This window comes from Pyricularia grisea (assembly GCF_004355905.1).
Source record: "Pyricularia grisea strain NI907 chromosome Unknown Pyricularia_grisea_NI907_Scaffold_7, whole genome shotgun sequence".
In the NCBI taxonomy this organism is placed as follows: domain Eukaryota; kingdom Fungi; phylum Ascomycota; class Sordariomycetes; order Magnaporthales; family Pyriculariaceae; genus Pyricularia; species Pyricularia grisea.
Genome location: NW_022156720.1, coordinates 1,005,088 through 1,027,013, shown reverse-complemented (window position 1 = coordinate 1,027,013; position 21,926 = coordinate 1,005,088). Strand labels below are relative to the sequence as shown.

The following is a 21,926-nucleotide window of genomic DNA, read 5'->3' as shown; positions in this document are numbered from 1 at the left end:
TGGTACGTTGAAAGCGCGGTGAAGTTGACTAGAATTCCTAGCAAGGGGGCGCTAGGGTGATCGAGTAGCTCACATGCAGCGAAAGGGCATGCGAATCTTACGAGTTTCGGTTCCTGGGGTTAGTAGGTGGTTGGTAGAGGGACTAGAGGCGCCACATGAACAAGTGCGAGGAGGTTTAGCAACAAAAGGAACAACTTACACGCCCGCACGTGTGTCTGCTTTCTCGTGAAAATCCCAACCCCACTGAGTTGTCAGCAAGGCCCCGGCAGTCGAGGCTATCATCAGGGCCGTTCGCACCCGCCTCGATGGCTGGCTCTCAGTGTCGCTACTCGGAGTAGGGTCTGAGCCTTCTGGCCAACCCGGCGGTTCTGCTGCTTCCACTTTCCTCAAGGACCTCGCATGCGCCCCCGAGACTGTCGCCTTGGCCGAGACCTCGAGATCGAGGCTTTGCTTGGCCTTCAGGACAGATAGAGAGCTCCTTGCAATCTCCTCTGGCCTTTGCAAACTCCAACCAGACGTCTGTGTCGAAGAGAAGTCCACCCAGCCTCCGTCTGAGTGGTCCCAGGACGATCTGTACGTTCCGTACTCATCGGTTTCAAGTAGTGTTTGCAGGGCATAGTCGGCCGGCACTATCGGATCGTCTGGGTCTTTCGGACCGGAGATGGCCTGCAATTTTGGCAAGCTACGGAAGCAAGTCAGACCGGGTCGTTTGAAGATTTAACAAGACGTAGGAATAGAGGATACAAATACCGCTCTCTGATGTCTAGAAAGGACGGAAACAACTTGGGATCTCCTTCCTCTTTGTGGTCTGCGCGCGCGAGCATCATTTCTGCTTGGCGCAGTTCGTGTCCGCAGTCGTTAGTTGAAAAGCGTCGCCGAGGTCGTCTATAAAAGAACTGCAATTCTGCAAAGCGCAGAGATGACGTTCAGAGACCAGTGGTGATGACAGGATTTGTTTTCGTACGCAACGCAAGCGGTCGAGGTTGTTTTAGTGCGATGCTTCTGCCTCAAGTCCCAGGGGCAGTTTTGTGGTGCCGACTCTTAGATCTACGAGGGCTCATATGAATCCTGCAACGTGGGATCATGTCCCGGAAAGAGGGCATGTGATTGGAGGTTGTGACGACGAAGCAAGGCTGAGAAACATGGAATAAGATGCCAAGTGCAAAAGAAAAGAAGGCATCCAAGGGAAAAGAAAAAGAAAAAAAAAGGCATCCGAGGGCAAAAGAAAAAGAAAAAAAAGGCATCCAAGGGGGCAGTGTGGGGTATCTAGTTTGGGATCAAGTTGCGGCCGTTGGTTCGCCTTAGTTTTACGCTGGTGGCCGACACCAAAGGCTGACCGAAAAGGAACGACATTTCGTGGTCCATGTAAGCGCGCCAATCCTACCTGCTACCGGCCCTTTGTGGTAACAAACTCAACAGCAGCATAAATCGCCAGTGCCTTTTAAGATCAGAGTACGCAGATGAGGCTTCAGGACATCAATTATCGCTTCATCGGGTGGCCACGGGCGAAGACTAAGTTTCAAAGGCCATCCGCAGTCGTCCCCATGCCAGCGTCGATAAAGATGGCCCTCGATGGCACCGTTACTTTCGAGGACGGTGACACCAAGGGCGTACGTGACCACAGCGAGCTTGAGTTGAACGGAAGAAGAACATCAAAGCCATGGCCAGTAAAACGGAAGTCGCCAGAGCTGGAGGATGCCGGCTCGGACCCAGGGAAACCCGCCGACGCTCGCGAAAGCAAACAAAGAGGACCACCGAATCCGCGCAGCATACGCTGCAAAAGCAGGATTGGACTAGTCGAAGCCGACCAGGGCTTTGAACCCGTCCCGCGCCCACGCAAGACACTTTGGCAAGACGGAGCGCCGGATCTTTTGCACGTAACTGCCACAAGCCCCCTACATGAACGACGCGGCAGGGCGGTAGGGGGCCGCCGAGTTACCGATCAAGCGCCTGAAAGTATCAATGAGCTTTCTAAGCAGCCCGAGACCAGGCCAATAGGCCAGGAACAACTGATTGCCGAAGTTAAAGGAATTTATGCCGGGTACGTCCTAATGTTTCCGTTTTCGTCTCTGTCCTGAACAGCGGACTAACTCGTATGGACTTGGCACGTTCCAGGCTCGTAATGGTCGAGAACAAGTGCATCGAAGTAGACAATGCGCAAAACTCCCTCAACAACCAGAGCGAGTCGCCCCAGCTCAACACCGACCAGTGGCAAGCACTTATTGCTCTCCACAGAACTCTTCTCCACGAACACCATGACTTCTTTCTCGCTTCACAGCACCCGTCTGCGAGTCCGGCTCTCCGGCGCTTGGCTTCCAAGTATGACATGCCGGCTCGCATGTGGCGGCAAGGCATCCACAGCTTTCTCGAGCTGCTGAGGCACCGGCTTCCGCATTCCCTCGAGTATTTGTTGACCTTTATATACTCGTCATATAGCATGATGGTCCTACTCTACGAGACGCTACCTGCTTTTGAATATACTTGGATAGAATGCCTGGGCGATCTGTCCCGTTACCGGTTAGTCCCATGCACCTCCTCGCAGGTTACGGATGCATCAAATGCCCCTCTGCCTCAAGGCATTTTGACTGATGATGCTCAGAATGGCCATGGAGGATGAAAATACTCGCGACCAGGAGGTTTGGGCTGCTGTCTCCCGTCATTGGTACTCAAAGGCCTCCGACAAAGCCCCAACCACCGGTCGCCTTTACCATAACTTGGCCATCCTGGCTAGGCCCAGTTTTATAGCACAGCTCTCTATCTACTGGAGGAGTCTTTGCGCTAGTGTTCCCTTCAACAGCGCCCGGGACTCCCTCATCACGCTCTTCGAGCCTGTGATGGATGGGACTCGGAACAAGATTCCGCCCATTGATTCTGTTACCGCAATTATTCACGGTCTTTTGTACACCAACAAAAGCTACATCAACCACCACATCGCTAGGATCACCCACAAGTGGTTGGATCCGGGCTACCAGATCGCATTTCCCAGCACTTGCCCCGTGCTTGTATACCATGCCCAAACCAAGCCCCTCACAGAGGGGATCTTGAAGACTCACAACACCAAAGCCCCCTCTGAGGATACTTCGGAGAAAGGAACGCGCGATACCGTGGATCTTTCGGCTCGTTCCAGAGAAGTTTTGCAGTTCATCGAGGGAACCGACGACATCGTCATGTCGTACCTCGGCGACCTGAACATCATGTCATACCTGGATATGAAGCTCCGCTTCCTGGATGCTATCCGTTCATTGAAGGCTTCCCAGATAAACCTCAAGGCTTCGTTCCTCTGGCGTCTGCTCCCGCATTCGCTCAACTACTTGAGCCCCCGAGTCGAGGAACCGGAAAAGTTCGAGACCCAGAAGTTCCCCAAACCGGCCGGCAAACCGCTGCCGGAGGACTATACTATCCGTGGACTGTTGTGGACCCAGTCTGGTCGTCCGCAGAAGTACTTCGGGGTGGCCGAGGTAGGGGATGATGAGAGTATGTCTGAACCTATCTTATTGGGTGAATATCGGTGCGAGCGGGTTGTCTGGCCAGCCTTCCGCATCGCCAAGGAAAGAGGTCGCATCACCTATGACCGTGAGACAGACCACCTCCCGCTCGCTCGCGAATACGAAAAGCCCGACATCTTCCGTGTCTGGAGTGTTCTGCACGGGGCCCTGGGGCGGATGTGGCGGAACTTTGCACGAAACAGTCCAGCGCTGTTTCTAGTGATACTAGCGACACTCGCAACCAATCTGCCTCATGTGGCAGCCTTTAACACACATCAGGCAAAAGCTGCCCTGAGCATTGCCGGCCGAACCATAACAGGGAGCTCGGCCGTCAGTGTAGTCGTCCTCGAGACCAACAAGGAGGACATCAACCCGCTATGGCGGATTCTCTCGTACTCGCTCTGGTGCGTGGGGTTCCTCGGATGCGCCGTGCTGACGCTTCGAAGCCGACAAGCCCAGCACAGAAGAGCCTTTCTCGGCGCCACTATCCTTCTCGCTGCCCATCTCTATGGGTACCTGGGCGGCAAGGACAAGTCCATTGGCGAGAGCCTTGCCACATCCGGGCCCTTGGCCCTGACAGTCAGCCTCTACCTGATGGATGTGCTTTTCGACGCAAGACCCGACCTTGTACAGGCTGCCATCGGCGTCTAAGCTGGCGTCGAGACGGAACGCCGGATTTCAGCAGCCGGTATGAATTGACGATTTAAAACAACTGTAATGCTTTGGTATCAGGTCACTCATTGCCATTATAAACCTATGAACTTGACCAATGCAGCATTTGCATCCAACGTTGGTTATTGGGCTATATTTTCTTTTTAGTAGGGTGTCTGGCGTTCTTGTGGTTATATCCTTAGCGATATATTCGGGAAACAATAAACCTTTTTGGTTACAATCAGACCAAAATTAAGTAATTATTTTTATATCAAATTTGTAATTTGGGATTTGTTTTTCTTCTTCAATCCTAGGCCGGGGTTTGGCAAATACAAATCCCAACTGGCAGACGCAGCAAATAGCGGAAACCTCCCCATCAGAAGCACTTACACGTGCCCGACAATCCGGAATACGACGGAGACAGGTCAGACCACGGAGCTGATTTCCGTTTCCTTTATGGAAACGGGAATTAAGATATTAATAGGATAGCTTGAAAGGGTCCGCCATCCGACTTCGCGGCTATGGTTGACTGGGTCTGGTATTCATTGGCAAATTTGAGTCAGGTAAGGTAGGTGTTTTAGCTAATTGGTAAAAAGACAGTGGCAGCAAAAGCATAAGGTAATACGTTAAGCCTCTGTTATTGTAGGATGATGGTGACCACCAAAAAGAGTATATGCATCGCGTCTAGTCAACCAAAGCGGCTAAGGAGGGGCCCCAGAAGTCATCGTCGCCATTCATGAAAGAAGAACGCGAGTGTAGAGAAGAAAAAATGGATTATTTACCTTCCAGTCTACCTTCCGATCTACTTTTCTACCTCTCTGTCGCCCCCTGAGCAGGTAGACGTGTAATCAAGTCCATCACGACTTGTGTGGTAAGGGATGTCTGGTGACGGGCTAAAATTTAGGGCCCAAAATTTAATTCCACGCGTTCTTCATCTCATGAGAGGCCTAATGCTTACCTCGGTAGGCAGTCCAAGACATGCAGTTGTGCAATATATCACATTGTTGCACATTTTTGGTGAAGGTGATGTCTCCCAAAATAGGTACCTTATCTACTTACTACACTACTTATATGTTGACTTGCCTAACCAATTACCTACCTGTTTACTTACTTACCTAACTAGGTACCTACCTATTGATCTCCCTACTTGTATTCTCACGTCTCACTTGATCCGCACGTTGTTGAATTTAAATTTCATAATATGACACGTTAATACAAAGAAAATCTAGTTATTCTGAATCTCTTGCCACCTCTTCCTCAGCTTGGCCTTTTCCCTTTCCCTCACAAGCTGAGTAGGGTGCACCAGCTCTACAGGCTTTGCATTGTTGACTTTGAGCCACTCGCCGTTGAATGCGTTGACCAGCCAATTCTCCAGCTCTATAATTAGTAATACAAGTATTAGTTAAAAAATTCCGAGTCACTCCCTTGCATTGTTGGTTAAGAAGTGGCAACTTACTGTCGTAGATGATCTTGTGGGCATTATGGAAAAAGATGCTGTGGTCGCTGTCCGGGAAGACATGGACGTCATAATTCTCCACTCCTCCCACGTCCAACTTGTCCAGCAGCGTCAACGAGTTCTGGAAATGCACATTGTCGTCCGAGGCGCCGTGCATCAGCAGGAATCGCTTGTTCGACGCCAACGCGCTGACGTTGTGGACGGCGCTCCTGGTGTAGCCATCCCCGTTCTGCTGCGGCGTGAGCATGTATCGTTCCGTGTAGATCGAGTCGTAGAAGCGCCAGTCGGTGACGGGCGCCACCGCCATGCCGTAGCTGAACGTGTTGCCGGCATCCGCCTCGAGCGTCTTGAGCGTCTGGAAGCCACCATAAGACCAACCCCAGATGGCAATGCGCGAAGGGTCGACGTATCCGAGGCTGGCCCAGTGTTTGGCCGCTGCGATCTGATCGTGCGCCTCGGTCTCACCCAGCCTGCCGCGGACGAGAACGCGGTTCTTGCGTCCGATGAAGCCAGTGCCGCGCCCGTCGACGGTGACAACAATGTAGCCCAGTGATGCGGCGACGTAGCTCTGGAAATCGACGCCGAATTTTTGGCTTACCGACTGTGATCCCGGTCCGCTGTACTGCTGGAACAGCACTGGGTACTTTTTCTTCTCACTGAACTGCGGTGGTCGCCTTTCCAAATAGTTGACCTGCACACCTTCAATATCCAAAGTGCCGTAGTTCAGCAGCGGCAGGTCATACTTGCGCGCATTGTCCGCCAATTCCTTATTTTCCTCGATGACAGCCTCGTAACTTTGCTTGTTCGCCGGTGTGCTGACAACCTTTTGCCAGGGAATCTTGGGGCCATTGTAGCTGAGCAGCGCATAGCCAGCCCCCGAGGAAAAGCTGACGTCGTAGTATCCCTTGGCATCGGTGTCGGTAAAAGATTTCATGTTTTTACCATCGAGCTGCACGCTGTAGACGTGGCGTTGTGTGCTGCCTTCTTTGGTCGCAATGAAGTAGACGAGGTTGTTTTCGAGGTCGACCGCTGACGGTGCATCAACTACCTCCCAGCCCGGACCCGAAGTCAACATGATAGGATCCGGGTTGTCGGGAGGCGAAAAGTATGCGAGGTGGTCGCCATCGTTGTGAATGACCGTGTCGATGTACCCGTCCTGGTTACGACCTTTCTTGGGGTCAGCAGGGATATACTTGGTCTTCTGAGAAATCTCGAACCAGCCGCCGTCAATCTTGCCAACATCGACAGTGCGTGGTGTCTTTCCCGTCCGCTTTTCCACGTCAATCAGCACCACGCGCATGACATCGCTAACCCGGTTCGTCTCCTTGACAATGACTTGGCTTCCGGCCCATAGAACAGTCGTGATAAGGCGATCGTTATCGGCAAAGCCACCATTAATGTCGACAGAAAAGACGTCGCCACGGGCGATATCATAAAACTGAACATCAACAACCGGGTTGTGAGAGCCCGAGCGTGGGTACTTGATATCGCGGACTTCTGGGTACGTCTCCTCCCCGGCCTTGGGCTGATCTCCACTAGGCCTGGACATGAAGTACTGTACCGGAAATGCGGGCACTCCGGTCTCGTTGGTGCGAAGGAAAGCGACATATTTTCCATCTTCCGACCACCACGTCGTGCTGGCACCTGCGATAACCTCCTCCTCGTAAACCCAATCCGGAACACCGTAGAAAAGGTCGGCCCCGCCATCCTTGGTGATCTGTGTAACCTTGTTGGAGCCGATATTGCGTAGGTAGAGGTTATTGTCTCTTGTAAAGACTATTGCGTCACTTGTAGGACTCCATTGCGCATTCTGTACCCGGGCATTGGGACTTCCCGGTATAAGAGGCTCGGCAATTTGCTTCGCGACATCCCAGATCCAGTAATTCGCCGTGTACGAGTGCCGCCAGTTGCTCTTCTGATCCGTTCGTAGCAGAACCTTTTGTTGGTCACGACTCGGCTCCGCGCCGGATGGGATGAGCAGACTGCCCTGGTATCCAAAGCTTCCAACCTTCATCAAAGTCCTCCGGCTTGCCGTCACGTCGGCTTTCCCCTCGGCCGTGGAATCCGGGTTCTCCGCACGCACGTCCTCGACAACAATGTAATCCTTCCCTTGGGCACCAATCTCAATCATTAGGCCGTCCTCGCCTTTGGGTCCCTCGATCCAGGAGATGTCGTGCGAGTTGGCATACCACGTGCCGTCCCTGACTTGATCCATCGTGATCTTCTTCCCGCTCGTCAGGGACGCGGCTTTCGTCTTTTCCGGATCGTGCTCGACCGTGGATGCGTGCTTGTACGACTTTGATGCGATGTAGACAAACAGACCGCCCACCCACGCCGCGACTAGCAAGCCGGCCACCACGATCATGATGCGCCGGAACTTGCGGTCCATGTGTTTCCCGCCGCCCACAGTGTATGCATCGCGGCCGAGGAGGAACGGACCGGTTTCTAAGTCTCCCTCCCCATCCACCTCCTCCTTGAGGGGGTCTTCATCGTCAAAGTCTGACAGGCGATCGTCTCGGCGGATGGATTCAGTCATTAATGGCGGTAGTTGCTTCTTGTGTGTCTCGAGGTCGTTGAGATGATCGAATACTATACTAGTTGTCGAGATGGATGAGACAGAGTCGAGCGAGGTCCTGCCGTTGCCAGACTTCTTGTCGGTCGGCATTTTTGCTCATTCGTATAAACTCTCGGTATTTGCAAGCATTGATGGGAATATCAATTCAAACGTGAATTGGGGAGTAGTGGCTTTAAGAATACGAGGACAGAAGATCAGATTCTACGCCGCCGTCAAGGTGACATAGCCACGATACAAACTACGCTAAGAAGTCCGGCGTTTACTGGTTGCACGCTAAAATGGACCCTTTCAAGCATCTCCTTCGATTTGCACCAATTGAGGTTGTGCACAGACCATGTCGAGCCGATCAGGCAGAGCTAACTGCATCATCCCTTGCATTGGTTCTATTTTAGACTCGGTCTGTGGACCTGCCAAGAGTGGGATCGATGTTTTGCATGTTACGACTGCCTTGAAATGCTTACATTGTGGCTTATGAGCATAGAGGCAGTGAACCATTGTTGCCTTGCTCTTGTTACTGGGTTAGATTTCTATTCACTATTCTCAGGCAGAAGGTTTGCCCCCGTAAAAGCTCCAGCCCATTGATTCATGATATTGTCAAAAATTCTACGAAGTCAAATATTTGGAGAGCATCGCAAAGCTACCAGAGGTATGTATGTACCTAATCGAGAGAATGCAAATACGAATTAGATTTCTTTCAAGCCCAAAATACGCCAAGACTCCATGCAATAATGCGCCTATGTCACTCTGCCGTGCCGCTTTTCCTCAACTTTCAAATTATGCCGTTATGTCGTAAAGTCCCAGGGCTTGAATGCTTCACGGATGGCATCCGCCTCTTGCTTCTCCTCCTGTTCGGTCTGGACACAGTCACGCCACTGAAAGCGTTTTTCCAAGCCTAGCAGTTTCGCCATGACCTTGCGGCCAAATTGAAGATCAAATCGCACGCTCTGATCGAAGCGCATCAGCAGACACTTGCTGATAATGCTGCCTCCATTCTCGTCGTCGTCCTCGGCGTGTATCCAAACACGAAAATAATCCCCATCGACTTCATCCCCAAGTCCAAAATCGCGTTCCTCAAGCTTTGGCAACTTTGTGTTCTCTGCCTCGACTTGAAAAGCTGCCTCAACAAGACCCCTCTTTATCATGTCGGTTGAGATCGGTATGACTTGCCAGTGAGGGTGAATGCCGCGCTCCCTGCTAATCTCCCACGACACGGTCCCCAGTTTGTGCTTGCTCAGAGAGGATACCATGGCCTGCAGGGATTCGCGGAAACGTGTGCATTCCTTGAAGGTGGCGTCGGCCTCGGCCCCCATATGCTTTTTGGTCAATGTCGGGGCGTGAGTGAGGGGTACAATAATCATGTGAGCCGGAAAATCGAGACCCTGTTCCTGGAAAGTCTGTGCGGATGGGAGCGGTCCCTTGGCAGTAGCAATATACGCATCCTCGCCGATCGTGCAAACCATATGGGTCGGTAGGTTCGGATTCGACAGGCAAAAGAAGCAACGGTCTGGTCCAGGTGGGGGAGACCGGTTCCTGTCGTTTCTTCGCCTCTTGTTCCGACGGTCTCCATCGTCCTCCCTAGCAAAGCGTGAGTAGCCCTCAGCCTCATCTGCAGTTCGTTTTTTGGGTCCGCTTTTGTAGAATGGCGACACGGTAGTACCGGTAGGAAGGATCGATACTGTCTCGGTCTGCAGGCTGAATGCGTACATGGCCTTCGCCTTGCTTGAGTTGCCGAAACTAGCAAGAGACAGAAATCGTGTGATTTCAAAACTGGTCTCCGCCTCACTCTTTGGGGGATGAAAGAAGGCTTCGCGCTCGTAAAAGACATCGGAGGTATTCATCGCGAAGTGATATTTCGGTTTAAGAGCAGCGCAAAGCTCAGCCACATGCTCGCTGCTAGAAATCGTCGTCGGGTCGACTGCGAGGTTGACGCGGGAGCCGTTCCAGACTGCCGCTGGCCATGTTGCAGTGAGTAGGATATCGGCAGAATTGGCGCCACGCAGCGCCTTGGCGTCCTCGGCGGTATGAAATGGGAGGTGGTGTTCCTTGGATTGGCCAACGATGTTGGTGTCGAGCAGGCCGCCCAACGTTGCGATCCGCACACCCTCGGAAGTCTTGGTCACGCTCCGTTTGTTGAGATAGTGAAGGTTTTCGCATATCTCCTCCTCGGCCACTATCTTTTCGACGATTCGGGGTGGTAGAGGAGTTGAGCCGACGGTGAAGTAGGTTGGTAGTGGGACTTTGAGTGTGCCATTAAGCAATGCAGCGACGGCATCGTCGTCCGCTTCGGTAAATAGGTTGCCCGCGACGACGGCAAAGGCAAAATTGTTCTTGGCTTGGAGAGTCGCCAGTTTAGCAAAGGCAGGTTGAAGTTGTCCATTGACACTGCCAAAGACGAAGCTGGAATTAAGCTGTGTTAGAATGGAACAAGCATTGGAGCCGTATTAGGTAGGTAGCAAGTACTGACATTTTGGTGGCCATCTCGCTGGCTAACACCCCACCGGGTTGACGTGACTTGGTCAAAGAGTGCGCTGCGCATCAATGCCGCTCATTGGATGAGAGATAGAAAAGCTGCTTCTCACAGTCAATTCAGAGTAATTATATCGCTCCGAGGAGCGGGGTTGGAGATGAGCACCTAGGTAAGTAAGGTACCTAGGTAGTGACGTGAGGATGGCTTCAAGGATCGCGTCGCGAAATTGTTAGATTTTGAAATCGCTGGTGGGTCCTAGCTAGCAATAAAGGTGGGTCTGAATTCGGCACCTACTTGCTGACCTGTGTTACTTGCTTTTCGAAGAGTGGATGACTGAAGTTGAGGAATATACCACCAGAGACCTCTCCAACCAGTGCGACTTACTACCCGCCTTTGCAGCATGTATGAATTTGTTCTCTCAAGGGACAAGATTGCCAGCTTTAGAATATCGTTATGGTTTGTGGGAATCCGACGCTCCTCGCCAATTATTATGGACCAAACCTGAACCACAAAGTCGTGGAGAAAGATTTGCACCTTCCTGGTCATGGGCGACGTTACCGGGCCCAGTTGAATAGCCCAATAAACGTGACTGGTGAGATTGCACGCTCGGAAATACGGTTCTTGAGGGTTCACGCCTCCATATCAAGGGATTCTTCCGAAAAGCACACTGGAACGGCCGCTTGGTTAGAGAGCCTGGCGAACAGGAGGCATTTTGTTTCCCCAGAGGCAGAATGCCTATTACAATTACATGGGATGTTGTACTTTCTGCCCAACCTATCTGGCTTCTCGAGGTAACGTCGAATTATATGATCACGAGAAGTTGCGGGCTTGTCCTAGCTCAAGCTGCAAGCGGCGAAGAAGGTTTCGAAAGATACGGTTACTTTGAACTGGACTATCGCAATCCGGACATAAACCTGCCCCCACATATTTGGTGGCTAATAATGAAGGAATATGGGCCTAATTGGTTTCAAGGCGGGGATAACGGTGATTTTACCATCATATAACCCTTACTGTTGGCGAGAGATCGGTTTCAAGGGGAGGGATTCGGGTCTGTTAGAAGAATTCATTGACTACAAGACGATTCTACGGATTTTTATCGTATCCCAAAACATTGCTAGGAATACCTTTTTCCACGTCCAATCTTCAATTTTTTTTTGTATCTGTGGACTATTTTCACTTGGGATTTCCTTTTCTTTTCATTGACATTCATATCTTGTATACGCTTAGTTGATATTTCCAAAGCTCTCTAATCCACTCATTTATACAAAGCCCTTCCCTTTCTGGCAAAACAAGGCCCACAAGGTGATACCAGGTACTCTTTCACACAGGGACAGGCTACAGAACATCGACCTCTGAGATTTTGAGGTAGATGAGTCGGTAGTAGAGAAATATGTGGGCAGGTAAGCACCCAGGCCCCGAGGTAAAACCTCCAGACGCATCGAGTTATGTTGCATTCTCATCTAGCCTCTCATACGAAGATAGGACAACTTCAATAATTTCCAATTTAAACTTGAGTTACCTCCAGGTTATTCTTCAACCTGCTTCCGACATAGGTTTCGATCCGCTTTCGTCATCCTCCTTCCTACCAAACCACACAGATATCTAGGTACTTGTTTGTCTGTTCCACGTTAACCTTCTCACTTGTCGCTGAGGCCGCTCAGACAACCCAAGTTTCTTATCATAAAAAAGCCAAGCAGGACGACTGAGAGGAAGACAACAAATCACGCTTGAAGATTCCTTTACACCCCAATCTCTACCAGAATCAAGTCAGTATTTCATCACTCAAGATCCTTACTTTGCAGTAACCACGACTCCAGCTTATTAGAACCTTTTCAAGTTGACATCAGAATCCTTTCATCAAGCTCTATGTTTGTCCAAGTACCCATTGACGCTCCACTGGGAAGAAACAAAATCTAACTATTGAAGGTTCAGCTCTAGCCTTTACTTTCATCCAACAAATTCCGGAGACATCAAAGCCTGCTGCTTATTTTAGGTCTTGATCTCGTAAGAAAATTTATTATCATCAGTCTTGCCTAATACCACGCGCAGGATCATCTAACAGTTTGTAAAGAAGCATGGATTCAGATGTTCCCGGCGGCAAATATCTGGCGCATGCGCAGGAGAAGAGGAAGCGTGAAGAAGAAAAGGTGCCTGTGAAGAAGTCACGGCGAACGGACAAGAGACAGCGCATACATGATAGCGACAGCGACAAGTCGTGGGATGAAGACTATGTGCCACCGCAGAGGGAAAAGCGCTCATCCAAACCGAAGCCGGATACTCAGTCACCTGTTCCACCCGCTTCGGATCTGAAGACTCAAGTCTCTGTGGCTGGAGCTCAGAATTCAGAACAAGAAGCTCCGGCTATACAGACAGAATCTCCAGAGATTATTCAAGCGAGGGAAGAAAAGCCATTGATCTTGGATGGTCTTCTGGGTGATATTAACAACCTCGCAGCATCAGCTGCGAAAGTGGTCGCCCAAGTCAACGCGATGCGAGGGGACGAAGCTCAAGAGAATACACAGCTCAAGTCTAAAATTGAAAACTTAGAGAACAGGAACGAAGAGCTCAGGCTTGATATCGTAAGGCTGAGGAAGAGGAGCCTGCACCTGTACAGGGAGATGCAGCACCTGCGTAATGATGCTGCATACGGCCGAGCAATGCGGAAAGTACATGACGAAATGGCCGGACACTAAGGTCGTCGATTCCAGTTTTGCAAATGCGATTCTTTATCCTTAGTAATGGGTTTTTTTTTATTTTTGGGAAGGAAACATTTTCTGGTCCTGAGCATTACAAACTGTTCTTGTTTTACTATGTAGCCAGCCAGTTTTTCCCCCTGTGGTTTTCAGCTGGAGTTCCCTTGTCCTACTTTTTTTCTTTCACGACACGCGCGATACTTTAGTTGAAGTTTCAAATATTACCGCTTTACTAAATAATCTAGTCGAGGTGCGACAATCAAGAGCTGAAAAGAACAACATGAAGGCAAAGAGGCTAAAAGGTATTCCAAAAGCAATTGCAGCTAACACATCCATCATAGTAAGGTGGCGTCCTTCACCTGGCCGTCTCCGCCAGCTGCGGATGCTCCTCGACACCCGGGTCGATCTTCTCCACGATAGCCGCGGTTCCATAGGCGCAGACCTGACAAAAGCCTCCGAGGTCGCCGCTCTCGAAGCGCATAGCGATGATGGCGTTTCCGCCGCGGCCCTGGGTTTCGGCGACGATTCGGCCGATGGCGTCATTGCGGGCGCTGTACAGCAGCGTGGTGAAGCCCGTGAGCTCGCCGCCGATGACGGACTTGAGGACCATGCCGGTGCCCATGGCCCAGTTGCGCGAGCGCACCGTAAGGCCGTATACGGCGCCCAGCACGCGCACCACGCGGTAGCCAGGCACGTCGAACATGGTCGTCGTGATGACGCCGTTGGTCTCGGTGTAGCAGTGCAGGTCTTGCAGGTCGGCGCCCCGGGCTTGGGGGTTGCTAGGTTGGGTGGTGCTGCTGGAGCTCATTGTTTTCTTTGTTTGCTGGAGAATGTATGAAGTATGCTGTGTTTTTTTTTTTGTGTACTGAAATTTCCTTACAAATTCTTTATTGCTTGTGTAGCTGAGCTAATAATCAGGCCGACGGTATTATTAAATGATATCTACATACTTGCACCATGTACGATTACATGTGTTTTGCATGGAGCATTTATATCCGTCATATGGCGAACCTGGGTACGTTTCCCGCAAACCAACAGCTGGCTGAGTCACATTGTAATCAGCCAAGCCATTCGATATGCACGCCGCGTACCTATGGCTGCGATGAAGACGTGAGCTTTGTATACATTTGGGAGCTCAGCCTGCCTAGGTTCAATCGTCTGATTTGCTAAGCCACAACTAGTTCGCCAAGTAGTTCTGGGGGTTCTTATCAGCGCAGGCGGTCAATTCTAGTATCGAACAGTTAATTCTTATGCCTCACATGTTGACTTAGTTCTTAGGACCCAGGCAACCACGAACTCAACTGCTACCGTCTCTGCAAAACCCCAAATGCAGCGATGAGGCTGAGGCGCGCATGTATAGATCGAATCATTACCAGTCTTGTACTTCCTTTATCATAGTGTTTGGTCCTGCATGGAGGAAGTGGTCGCGTAATCGTGGCAATCGTAGTAATGGCAAAGGCTATCATTGCTTCCTATTAATCTGGTGTAAGTGCAAAGAAATTCCGTCTGTGCGAGACTATTTTGTAAAGGCCCGGTTACCCGGTAACTGGTAGCAATAAAAATGTTCCTTACAGTACGTACATACATAAATACCAAAGGTGATCTACATGCGCGATTTCATATGTTATCCAACAGTAATAACATTGGAGCGTAACTACTATGTAGTAGACGTTGACTCTTTGATCAGTTTGCCTCTAGATGAGGCAGATTTGCACCGTCTGTCACGCAGTAGGTCGACAAAGCACGGCCTGTTTGCGAATCTGTATAAGCCTCAAGTTGGGGTAAAGCGCCTAGAGCCAAGACACAATGGCGGGTACCCCTTCCTAGTGGTCAACATCCTTAGGTGCCTAATTTTCCAACCGAGCAAGCACAGTTCGAATTTGATACATTATGGTAACCTGGATAGGTATACTTTCTTATTTTCCAAGAAGAGGTAATTATCCACACTTCAATAACAGAACGCGCATTACTCTGGGGAGCTCGTCTCGATAGATTGAACTCGTGGCCCATACCGGAGCAAGCTCCGGAACAGTGGCTGGAGTGGCTTTGGTGAGTAAAAAGTATATGTTGAGACAACCTCCGTTCCTCCCGAATAACTTCTGTCACCCGCATTTCACACGTGTTTTTAAATCGGCGCTAACGTTTCTGTCCGATTGAGGTTAGAAATTCGGCCGATAAGGTTCTGCCAGCACAGGAAGGGCCGATCGAGTTCCCCCTTTTACATGGAGGCATAACGATCCTGGCGGCGGCTTCCTACGTACATGAGCACTTCTCCATGTCACCGGGCCAAATTGACCTAGGTACTTACCTAGGTACTGATCTAAGGCAGGTACCCATCTGCCTATACATTTCCCTTCCTCAAATACCTAGGTATTAACTAACGTAATTGCTTACATATCGACTTCTATGTTTATTTACTTTATTATATGCACCTTATGAGACCGCCTTAGTGCCAATCAATAGACAGCATGGGCAGATACTTTGTAGGAAGGCCGAAAATTACAGAAATAAAGCTGACTTGATTATTGAATAGACATCAACCCATCTCCAGGCTAAATCTCGGAGAATTCAATACTCTGTATGACTGCACACAGCCCGTGACAATTGCAGGATCAAACATGCGGCTTGTTCTTACCGCATAGTAGGTGCCCAATCTTGTACGAAGCCTCAACTGGTAAGTAAACTATCGAAGGAATCCAAGGGGCATCTCGACAAGGGATCATCTAGTCATCAACAAGGACCACCACATCGTCATGGTAGTCGCCCCTTACACCGAGGCACTTTAGACTTCAATATTATTTCTCAGCTGGAAACCCCAGGCGGTGATATCACAGATCTAGATGAAGCCCATGGAGTAAAAAAAAAGAAACATCGTGAACTGCGGTCCTTCTGTCTTCAAGCAGCAAGCGGCGCAGACCAGACCCCGCTTGCCCGGCACCGGCCGATGATAGATCGGGCCTGGATGCGTTGCGCTTTTAGAGGGAGGGGGGCGGCTCTTTCGGGCTTTGCTCGGCCAGGGCCGAGGGCGGACGCCATTGGGTGTTGGTGAGCATGTTGAGGCTGTCAAGAATAGGCTGGACAAAAGGTTATCTGGGTGACAAATGCAAGAGGTTTGTAGTAAAGGTCTCGGCCGACGTCTAAGGCTTCATCCAGCTGAAGGTTGAAGGTAAGATTAGGTACCTATGGATGTGGACAATGACGTAAATAGGTACTTATGTTCATATCCACCTTGGATAAATGCTTTACTCCTTGAGTTCTTACCTTTCCAGATCAGTTGATGATGAACAAAAAGCCACCTGTATTTGGGGGATGGAGAGCCAAGCTCAAAGTTGTATTTACTGGTGGCGCTTACAACAGAGCCTGATGGAGGTCTTTTCTTTCAGCTCTGACGCTCTATTCTGGGTAATGAATGCGGTAGTACGGGATTGTGGAAGTCAATGGACACGATGGGATTTCGAATGGCATATTTCACACATGGCAATGGGTTAAGTCGTGATATTTTCCCCCTTTGTGACCTTGCTAGCTTTACATAGGCTTTAAAAATAGTATAGCGGCATGGCACTTACAAGGCAACATCTTGTGTTTTAGTTTTAGAGTGATTGGTCAGTTTGCCGCCACGTGCGGAAGCTCAACGCCTCTTGAGCGGGTAGCGCCTCCAGACTATACAGGTCGAGATTCTCAGCTCCAAGTCGCCTCTGAGATATTCTTTGAGATGTGAAGTTAGATATATCAAAATAATAATGATGTGTGCAGGTCCTTGGAAAGATAAATAGCAAGCTTGATCCTCTCGAAAATCCATCTTTCTTTCTCAGGATCATCAAGCACTCAACAGCCTCAACAGCACAGCCCAGCCAGCCCAGCTCACATCAGCCATCTCAGCTCCTCCGGAAGTTGATCCACCGCCAGCAGAAGACTAGCAACTCCAGCATCTAGCTACCAATTTTCAATCCCCCAATCAGCAAACATGCACTTCTCCAAGTTCACCATTCTTCTCACCTCGGCCTCGGCTGCCATTGCCGCCCCTCTTGATCTCGAGGCCTCCACTGGCAATGCGCTGGTCGCCAGCAACGCCCTCGTTGCCAGGCAAACTGCCATTCTCAACCTTGGCATTATCCCTGCCATCAGCGGAATTCTTGGCCAGCTCCTCGGCGCCCTCAGCCTCCCAACCACGTTGGCCAACCTCCAGTCTATCCTCAGCCAGGTGACCAGCGGAATCAGCCTTAATCAAGTCCAGCTCCTGGCCCAGACCCAGGCTGTACTCACGGGCCTGAGGCGTCAGCTCACTGCCGCCGAGGCTGCTCTTTTGCAGCAAGTCAACGTCGCTCTCGCCCTCGTCGGCACCACTCCCGGCGTGCTCCTGGGAACCGTTACCGGCACGCTCCAGTCTACCATCAATGGTCTTCCCACTCAAATTCAGACCGCCATCACGAATGCTATTGCGAGCGTTGGCGTCCCGACCATCAACGCCGGCGGTGGCATCTCCCTCGCCTCCGTCTAGTCGGGAACATTAGGAAACAGACCCATCGTGCTTCCATGAAGGTAGGTCCATGATGCTTTGAAACCGATTCGAGTTGGGAGATTAGGTGTGCTAACGCAGGCTGGTCTCTTTAGACAAAACGATGGAGTGAGGAGCAAAGGATCTTTTGGTTTTTGATATGCTTTTACAAGATGAAATGAGCAATGGGCGAGCAACAAAAAGTATTCACTCTTTTGAAAAACGGCGCAAGGATAGGTAGTTTCGGCGCAATGCGGGCTTTTTTTTGCAAACTGGAATTTCCAACTTTGGACATCTTTATCCATTCAGGAGAAAGAAATCAGAGCAGGACAACCACATGCAAGCCACTCACGATTGGACGTCTCCATAGTTGATTGACATAAAACAAAAAAACTTGGGAATTTTATCTTACAAAACTGGTGTTCCTTATTTGCAACGCGTTCAATGGCTGTGCAGACAAGTAAATACCGTTCCGACTGACACCGCCATGGACATTGGATGAGGGGCCGAAACTCCGGAGCTCAGGGGGGCGCCGGATTGAAGGAAATCCGAAGACTAGACGGGCGAATGAGCGATGAATATCGAGTTTGCAGGAATGTAGAGAAAACCAAAAGGCTGACTTTTTTTGCGGCTCGTGCTGTAGGAGGGCGTCTATTGTATTACCAATTTCGGAGTGGCTCACTTCAATGGCATACATTTTGGTGGTCGCACTTTTGAAGGGGTCGAACACTGGCGCGACAAAGAAAGAAAAAAAAAAGGGGGGCTGGTCTATTGCTGACGCACTGGGCAGAAAGCCAGCACTTGGTTGACGCAATAAATTCGAAGTGGCATTCCAGACGGGCGGCAGATACATTGGTTATTACCATACAAACCACACCGTAAGCCTTGTAGCACTTAGCAAAACAAAGAAGGCGAACAAGGGTTTGAAGTGTTTAGAAAACGAGGTTTTGAAACTTTGTCGACGACTCCACGAATGCCCAATCGGGTAACCCCCGCCCAGATCTCTGCCACTCAATTGGTCCAACGTATTGCGCCACCGGCACTTGGACCTGCCTAAGCCTGTCTCCTGTAACAGCAACTGCTTCGGAGGGGCTCCCGTTTGTGGCGCGCCCTTTCTCCTGTCTGCCTTTTTTTTTTTTTTTTTTTTTTTTTTTGCGTACATGCCGAATTCAGAGCGAGATGAGGTAAATCTGTGCAGTAATCTGGAGCTGAGGGTGACCTCCTCGCTCACCTAAGAAAGCAAGGAAACATGGCCCGGCAAATATCCTCCCGTTGTTGTCGACTGCGGCCAAAAAGGGGCGATCAGGTTCGCAGAGACATACCAAGTTCCCGGATATAAAAGTCCATAGAGTCCTACAGCACGTTGCATTTGATTATCTGATAGTACCACAACTCTTCTCTTCAACGGCCTGAGCAAAAAGATTTTTTTTCAAACCCTTTTTCCGTCTTTTATTATCATCTGTTCTATTCATCAAGTGATCTGTGATCATCCCAGGGACCCGGTGTCTCGTTTCTGTTCTGCGTTACATACTTTCTAACTTACTTACTATTTTTATATTTTTATTCTCCGTTGTTAAAGATCATCACAACTCAAAATGGTTCGCTTGTCAATCCCGGCCCTCTTGGCATGTGAGTTTGTCCCATTATTCATTGCGGTTCATCCCACCTCTGTTGGTCGATCATCCAATCCACATCACCCAAAACCGCTAACCTAAAATAAAAATTAAAATAAAAAAGTCGTCACCCTAGCCGTTGCAACCCCTCAACCCATCACCCCGGACCCCTCGGGAGCTAAAAACGTCGGCAACGGCGCCGGCAAGCAGTTCATCACCGGTGCATGCAAGAGCACCGCCGACTGCGCCCAGCCCGCCTGCTGCGCCGGAATCGCCGGCGACTCTTCGATCGGCATCTGCTCTGGGCTCGCCGTCGGCAACGTAGCTGGAAAGACGGGTTGCGGTTTTGGCGACGGTGGGGCCGGGGCTGCTCCTGCTGCTGCTGCTGCTGCTACATCTCCTGCTCGCGTCGCCGCTCCGGCCGCTACCCCTGCTGCTGGGAACAGGACTACCGGGGGAGCTGCGGCTGCGGCACCCGGCACGTGCAGGGTTGATTCTGCCAAGTCGGGCAGCCAAAACGTCGGCAAGGGCAACAAGTCGCAGTTCATCACGGGTCAGTGCCTCAGCAAGGCCGACTGCGCTTCGAACTGCTGCGTTGGTCAGGCCAGTGGCGCTGGTGAGTGCAGGGCGGAGCTCGTCGCGACCCAGGCTGGGCTCAGTTGCAACTTTGCCTGCACTGCTTGAGGACCGTGGGGTGGGTTGAGTGCAGAGGTGGGTGGATGTTTGAATGAACGAAAAACTTGCATTCCTTTATTGTATTATAACCGGCTTTTTTTTTCTTCGTGGAGACTAGGAAGGAAAGGGATGTAAAAGGTCCGAGACCTAGACTTTATGACGATACTCGGTGGATGGGGTTAACAGCACCATAGACCCCGACAGAAATGAAAACCAACGAAAAAACCAACGCATTACCTCTGCGATCGAGCACACCAATTCACTCTCCGTACCCCTCCAACCAAGCATTAGAGATGACCTTGACCCAGATGTTCTCCTTCGCACTCTTCAGCACCAAACCCTCACGCGCCTGACCCCTGAGCCCATAACCATCCGCCTTCTGGAGCATCTCCTCAGTCGACCTGGCAAACTCCCCGACGGCGCAGTATCCCACGAGCGGGACGACCGGGACGCCCATGCGCACGAGCGCATCCCGCTGCGTCACCTCGTCGTCGAGCCCGTCGTGCTTGCCATCCTCTGTCCAGAGCGAAAAGGCATAAAACTCATCCGGGTGGCGGTGGTCGCGTCCGACGAATTCGCCCTGCACGACGGCGGTGCGGCCCTCTCGCGCCAGCATCTCTGGGATCCCGAGCTTCTCGGCCACGGCCCAGAACTGCTGGGTCGGCGTGCACACGTAGTCCAGCTTGTTGGTGCAGACGCCGACGCGGCCGTGCGGGAATACGCAGAGCTGCTGCTGGTGTTGCTTTGCGCGGGGTCTGCCGGGAAAGTCGTACAGCTCCGGGAGGCATTTCGCAAAGGGGGAGTCGTTGCGCACAAAGTAGATGGATATCGGACAGCCGTCCAGCTTCTCGGTGATCTGAACCCTGGTGGCCGCGTGCCGCTCCCATAGCTGCCTCGTCACGTCTTGGATCCGATTCAAACCCGTGCTTGGGATCATGGGCGGCGGCGGGCCGTAGTGATCGTCCTTGTCTTTCTCGGCAACATCCCATTTGACAACGCCGAGAACATCGTCAAACGACCTCTGCATAGCCCTCTCCAAACCCTCCTTCTCACCGTACAGCTTCTGGAGCTCCATGACCATCTCCTGGATGCGTGGGTACTCGCTGAGGTGAAAGACCCTGCCCTGAGATATGAAGCTGGAGTTTCCGATCCGGAGCGTGCGAACCCGGAATCCCCACCTCCCCTGCAACAACTCGGCCGATGTGGCCATTTCCTCCCAATAATTTCCGTCATCTTCGGGGACGAAACTGTCAATCTGGAAGTAGACCACCACCTGGCCCTTCTCGAATCGCCGCTGATCACGTTTGGTGTTGACGACCACCTCCCAGCCGTCGACGGCGATGACCACATATTTTGATTTTGGAAGCTTTGCATCCTTGACTGGTCTGATCTCGTCGATCCTGCGTAGAGTTACCAGTTTTCGGACAACGGGTGCCGGGAAGAATTCGGTTGACGGCCTTTTCTCGGTCGTGGGCGACGCCGCGTGGTTTTGTCCGTTGGAGTAGTCAAGGCGGTCGTCTGCCATGATTGTGACTGTTTGAGGGAGTTTTGAGAGTAGCAATTTATGAGGTGAGGGGCAACTTTGTTCAGAGAGGTTACTTGCTCTGACGTTGCTGTTGCAGGAGGTTGGAGGAATTGTGTGTGGAAGGTCAACTGCGGATTCTTATCCTGGAAACCAGTGGTGCATTTGGGAGATTGCCCTTGTGGTTTTGTTCTCCTCAGTTTTCTCTCACTTTGGTCCAACCATTTCACTCTCATGTGATGCCCAAAATAAGCAATGGAATGTGCCGATATCAAAAACCAGTTCCGGTACTGA

The 21,926-nt window shown here is 51.0% G+C and overlaps 11 protein-coding genes across 11 annotated transcripts; 5 read left to right on the top strand and 6 right to left on the bottom strand.

The window, feature by feature from the left end:
* Window positions 1-195: 195 nt before the first annotated feature.
* On the bottom strand, window positions 196-1,152 carry PgNI_09328 (uncharacterized protein; the record flags this gene model as incomplete). The annotated part of the gene is made up of 2 exons (XM_031129313.1): window positions 745-1,152; window positions 196-682 (listed from the first exon to the last, which is right to left on the bottom strand). Exons 1-2 carry the CDS (start codon window positions 825-827, stop codon window positions 196-198), a joined length of 570 nt encoding a protein of 189 aa, XP_030977885.1. The 5' UTR covers window positions 828-1,152.
* A 325-nt stretch (window positions 1,153-1,477) lies between these two features.
* PgNI_09327 (uncharacterized protein) lies at window positions 1,478-2,440 on the top strand (the record flags this gene model as incomplete). Its single annotated transcript, XM_031129312.1, has 2 exons — window positions 1,478-2,041; window positions 2,116-2,440. Coding segments are annotated over exons 1-2 (822 nt in total), but the record flags the coding sequence as incomplete, so codon positions are not given.
* Window positions 2,441-3,167: 727 nt separating this feature from the next.
* On the top strand, window positions 3,168-4,136 carry PgNI_09326 (uncharacterized protein; the record flags this gene model as incomplete). Its single annotated transcript, XM_031129311.1, has 1 exon — window positions 3,168-4,136. One exon carries the CDS (start codon window positions 3,168-3,170, stop codon window positions 4,134-4,136), a length of 969 nt encoding a protein of 322 aa, XP_030977893.1.
* A 1,032-nt stretch (window positions 4,137-5,168) lies between these two features.
* Window positions 5,169-8,372, bottom strand: PgNI_09325 (uncharacterized protein). The gene is made up of 3 exons (XM_031129310.1): window positions 5,593-8,372; window positions 5,264-5,513; window positions 5,169-5,194 (listed from the first exon to the last, which is right to left on the bottom strand). Exons 1-2 carry the CDS (start codon window positions 8,255-8,257, stop codon window positions 5,362-5,364), a joined length of 2,817 nt encoding a protein of 938 aa, XP_030977890.1. The 5' UTR covers window positions 8,258-8,372; the 3' UTR covers window positions 5,169-5,194; window positions 5,264-5,361.
* Window positions 8,373-8,785: 413 nt separating this feature from the next.
* On the bottom strand, window positions 8,786-10,810 carry PgNI_09324 (uncharacterized protein). Its single transcript, XM_031129309.1, has 2 exons — window positions 10,632-10,810; window positions 8,786-10,564 (listed from the first exon to the last, which is right to left on the bottom strand). The coding sequence occupies exons 1-2, from the start codon at window positions 10,643-10,645 to the stop codon at window positions 8,950-8,952; spliced, it is 1,629 nt and encodes a 542-aa protein (XP_030977891.1). The 5' UTR covers window positions 10,646-10,810; the 3' UTR covers window positions 8,786-8,949.
* Window positions 10,811-12,709: 1,899 nt separating this feature from the next.
* On the top strand, window positions 12,710-13,327 carry PgNI_09323 (uncharacterized protein; the record flags this gene model as incomplete). Its single annotated transcript, XM_031129308.1, has 1 exon — window positions 12,710-13,327. One exon carries the CDS (start codon window positions 12,710-12,712, stop codon window positions 13,325-13,327), a length of 618 nt encoding a protein of 205 aa, XP_030977888.1.
* A 355-nt stretch (window positions 13,328-13,682) lies between these two features.
* Window positions 13,683-14,286, bottom strand: PgNI_09322 (uncharacterized protein; the record flags this gene model as incomplete). The annotated part of the gene is made up of 2 exons (XM_031129307.1): window positions 13,683-14,171; window positions 14,278-14,286. The coding sequence occupies 2 exons, from the start codon at window positions 14,284-14,286 to the stop codon at window positions 13,683-13,685; spliced, it is 498 nt and encodes a 165-aa protein (XP_030977889.1).
* A 2,996-nt stretch (window positions 14,287-17,282) lies between these two features.
* PgNI_09320 (uncharacterized protein) lies at window positions 17,283-18,190 on the bottom strand (the record flags this gene model as incomplete). The annotated part of the gene is made up of 2 exons (XM_031129305.1): window positions 17,283-17,821; window positions 18,175-18,190. The coding sequence occupies 2 exons, from the start codon at window positions 18,188-18,190 to the stop codon at window positions 17,283-17,285; spliced, it is 555 nt and encodes a 184-aa protein (XP_030977887.1).
* On the top strand, window positions 17,292-17,825 carry PgNI_09321 (uncharacterized protein; the record flags this gene model as incomplete). The annotated part of the gene is made up of 1 exon (XM_031129306.1): window positions 17,292-17,825. One exon carries the CDS (start codon window positions 17,292-17,294, stop codon window positions 17,823-17,825), a length of 534 nt encoding a protein of 177 aa, XP_030977886.1.
* Window positions 18,191-19,417: 1,227 nt separating the features above from the next.
* Window positions 19,418-20,119, top strand: PgNI_09319 (uncharacterized protein; the record flags this gene model as incomplete). The annotated part of the gene is made up of 2 exons (XM_031129304.1): window positions 19,418-19,451; window positions 19,560-20,119. 2 exons carry the CDS (start codon window positions 19,418-19,420, stop codon window positions 20,117-20,119), a joined length of 594 nt encoding a protein of 197 aa, XP_030978376.1.
* PgNI_09318 (uncharacterized protein) lies at window positions 19,568-21,635 on the bottom strand (the record flags this gene model as incomplete). The annotated part of the gene is made up of 2 exons (XM_031129303.1): window positions 19,568-20,111; window positions 20,383-21,635. The coding sequence occupies 2 exons, from the start codon at window positions 21,633-21,635 to the stop codon at window positions 19,568-19,570; spliced, it is 1,797 nt and encodes a 598-aa protein (XP_030978375.1).
* Window positions 21,636-21,926: the final 291 nt, after the last annotated feature.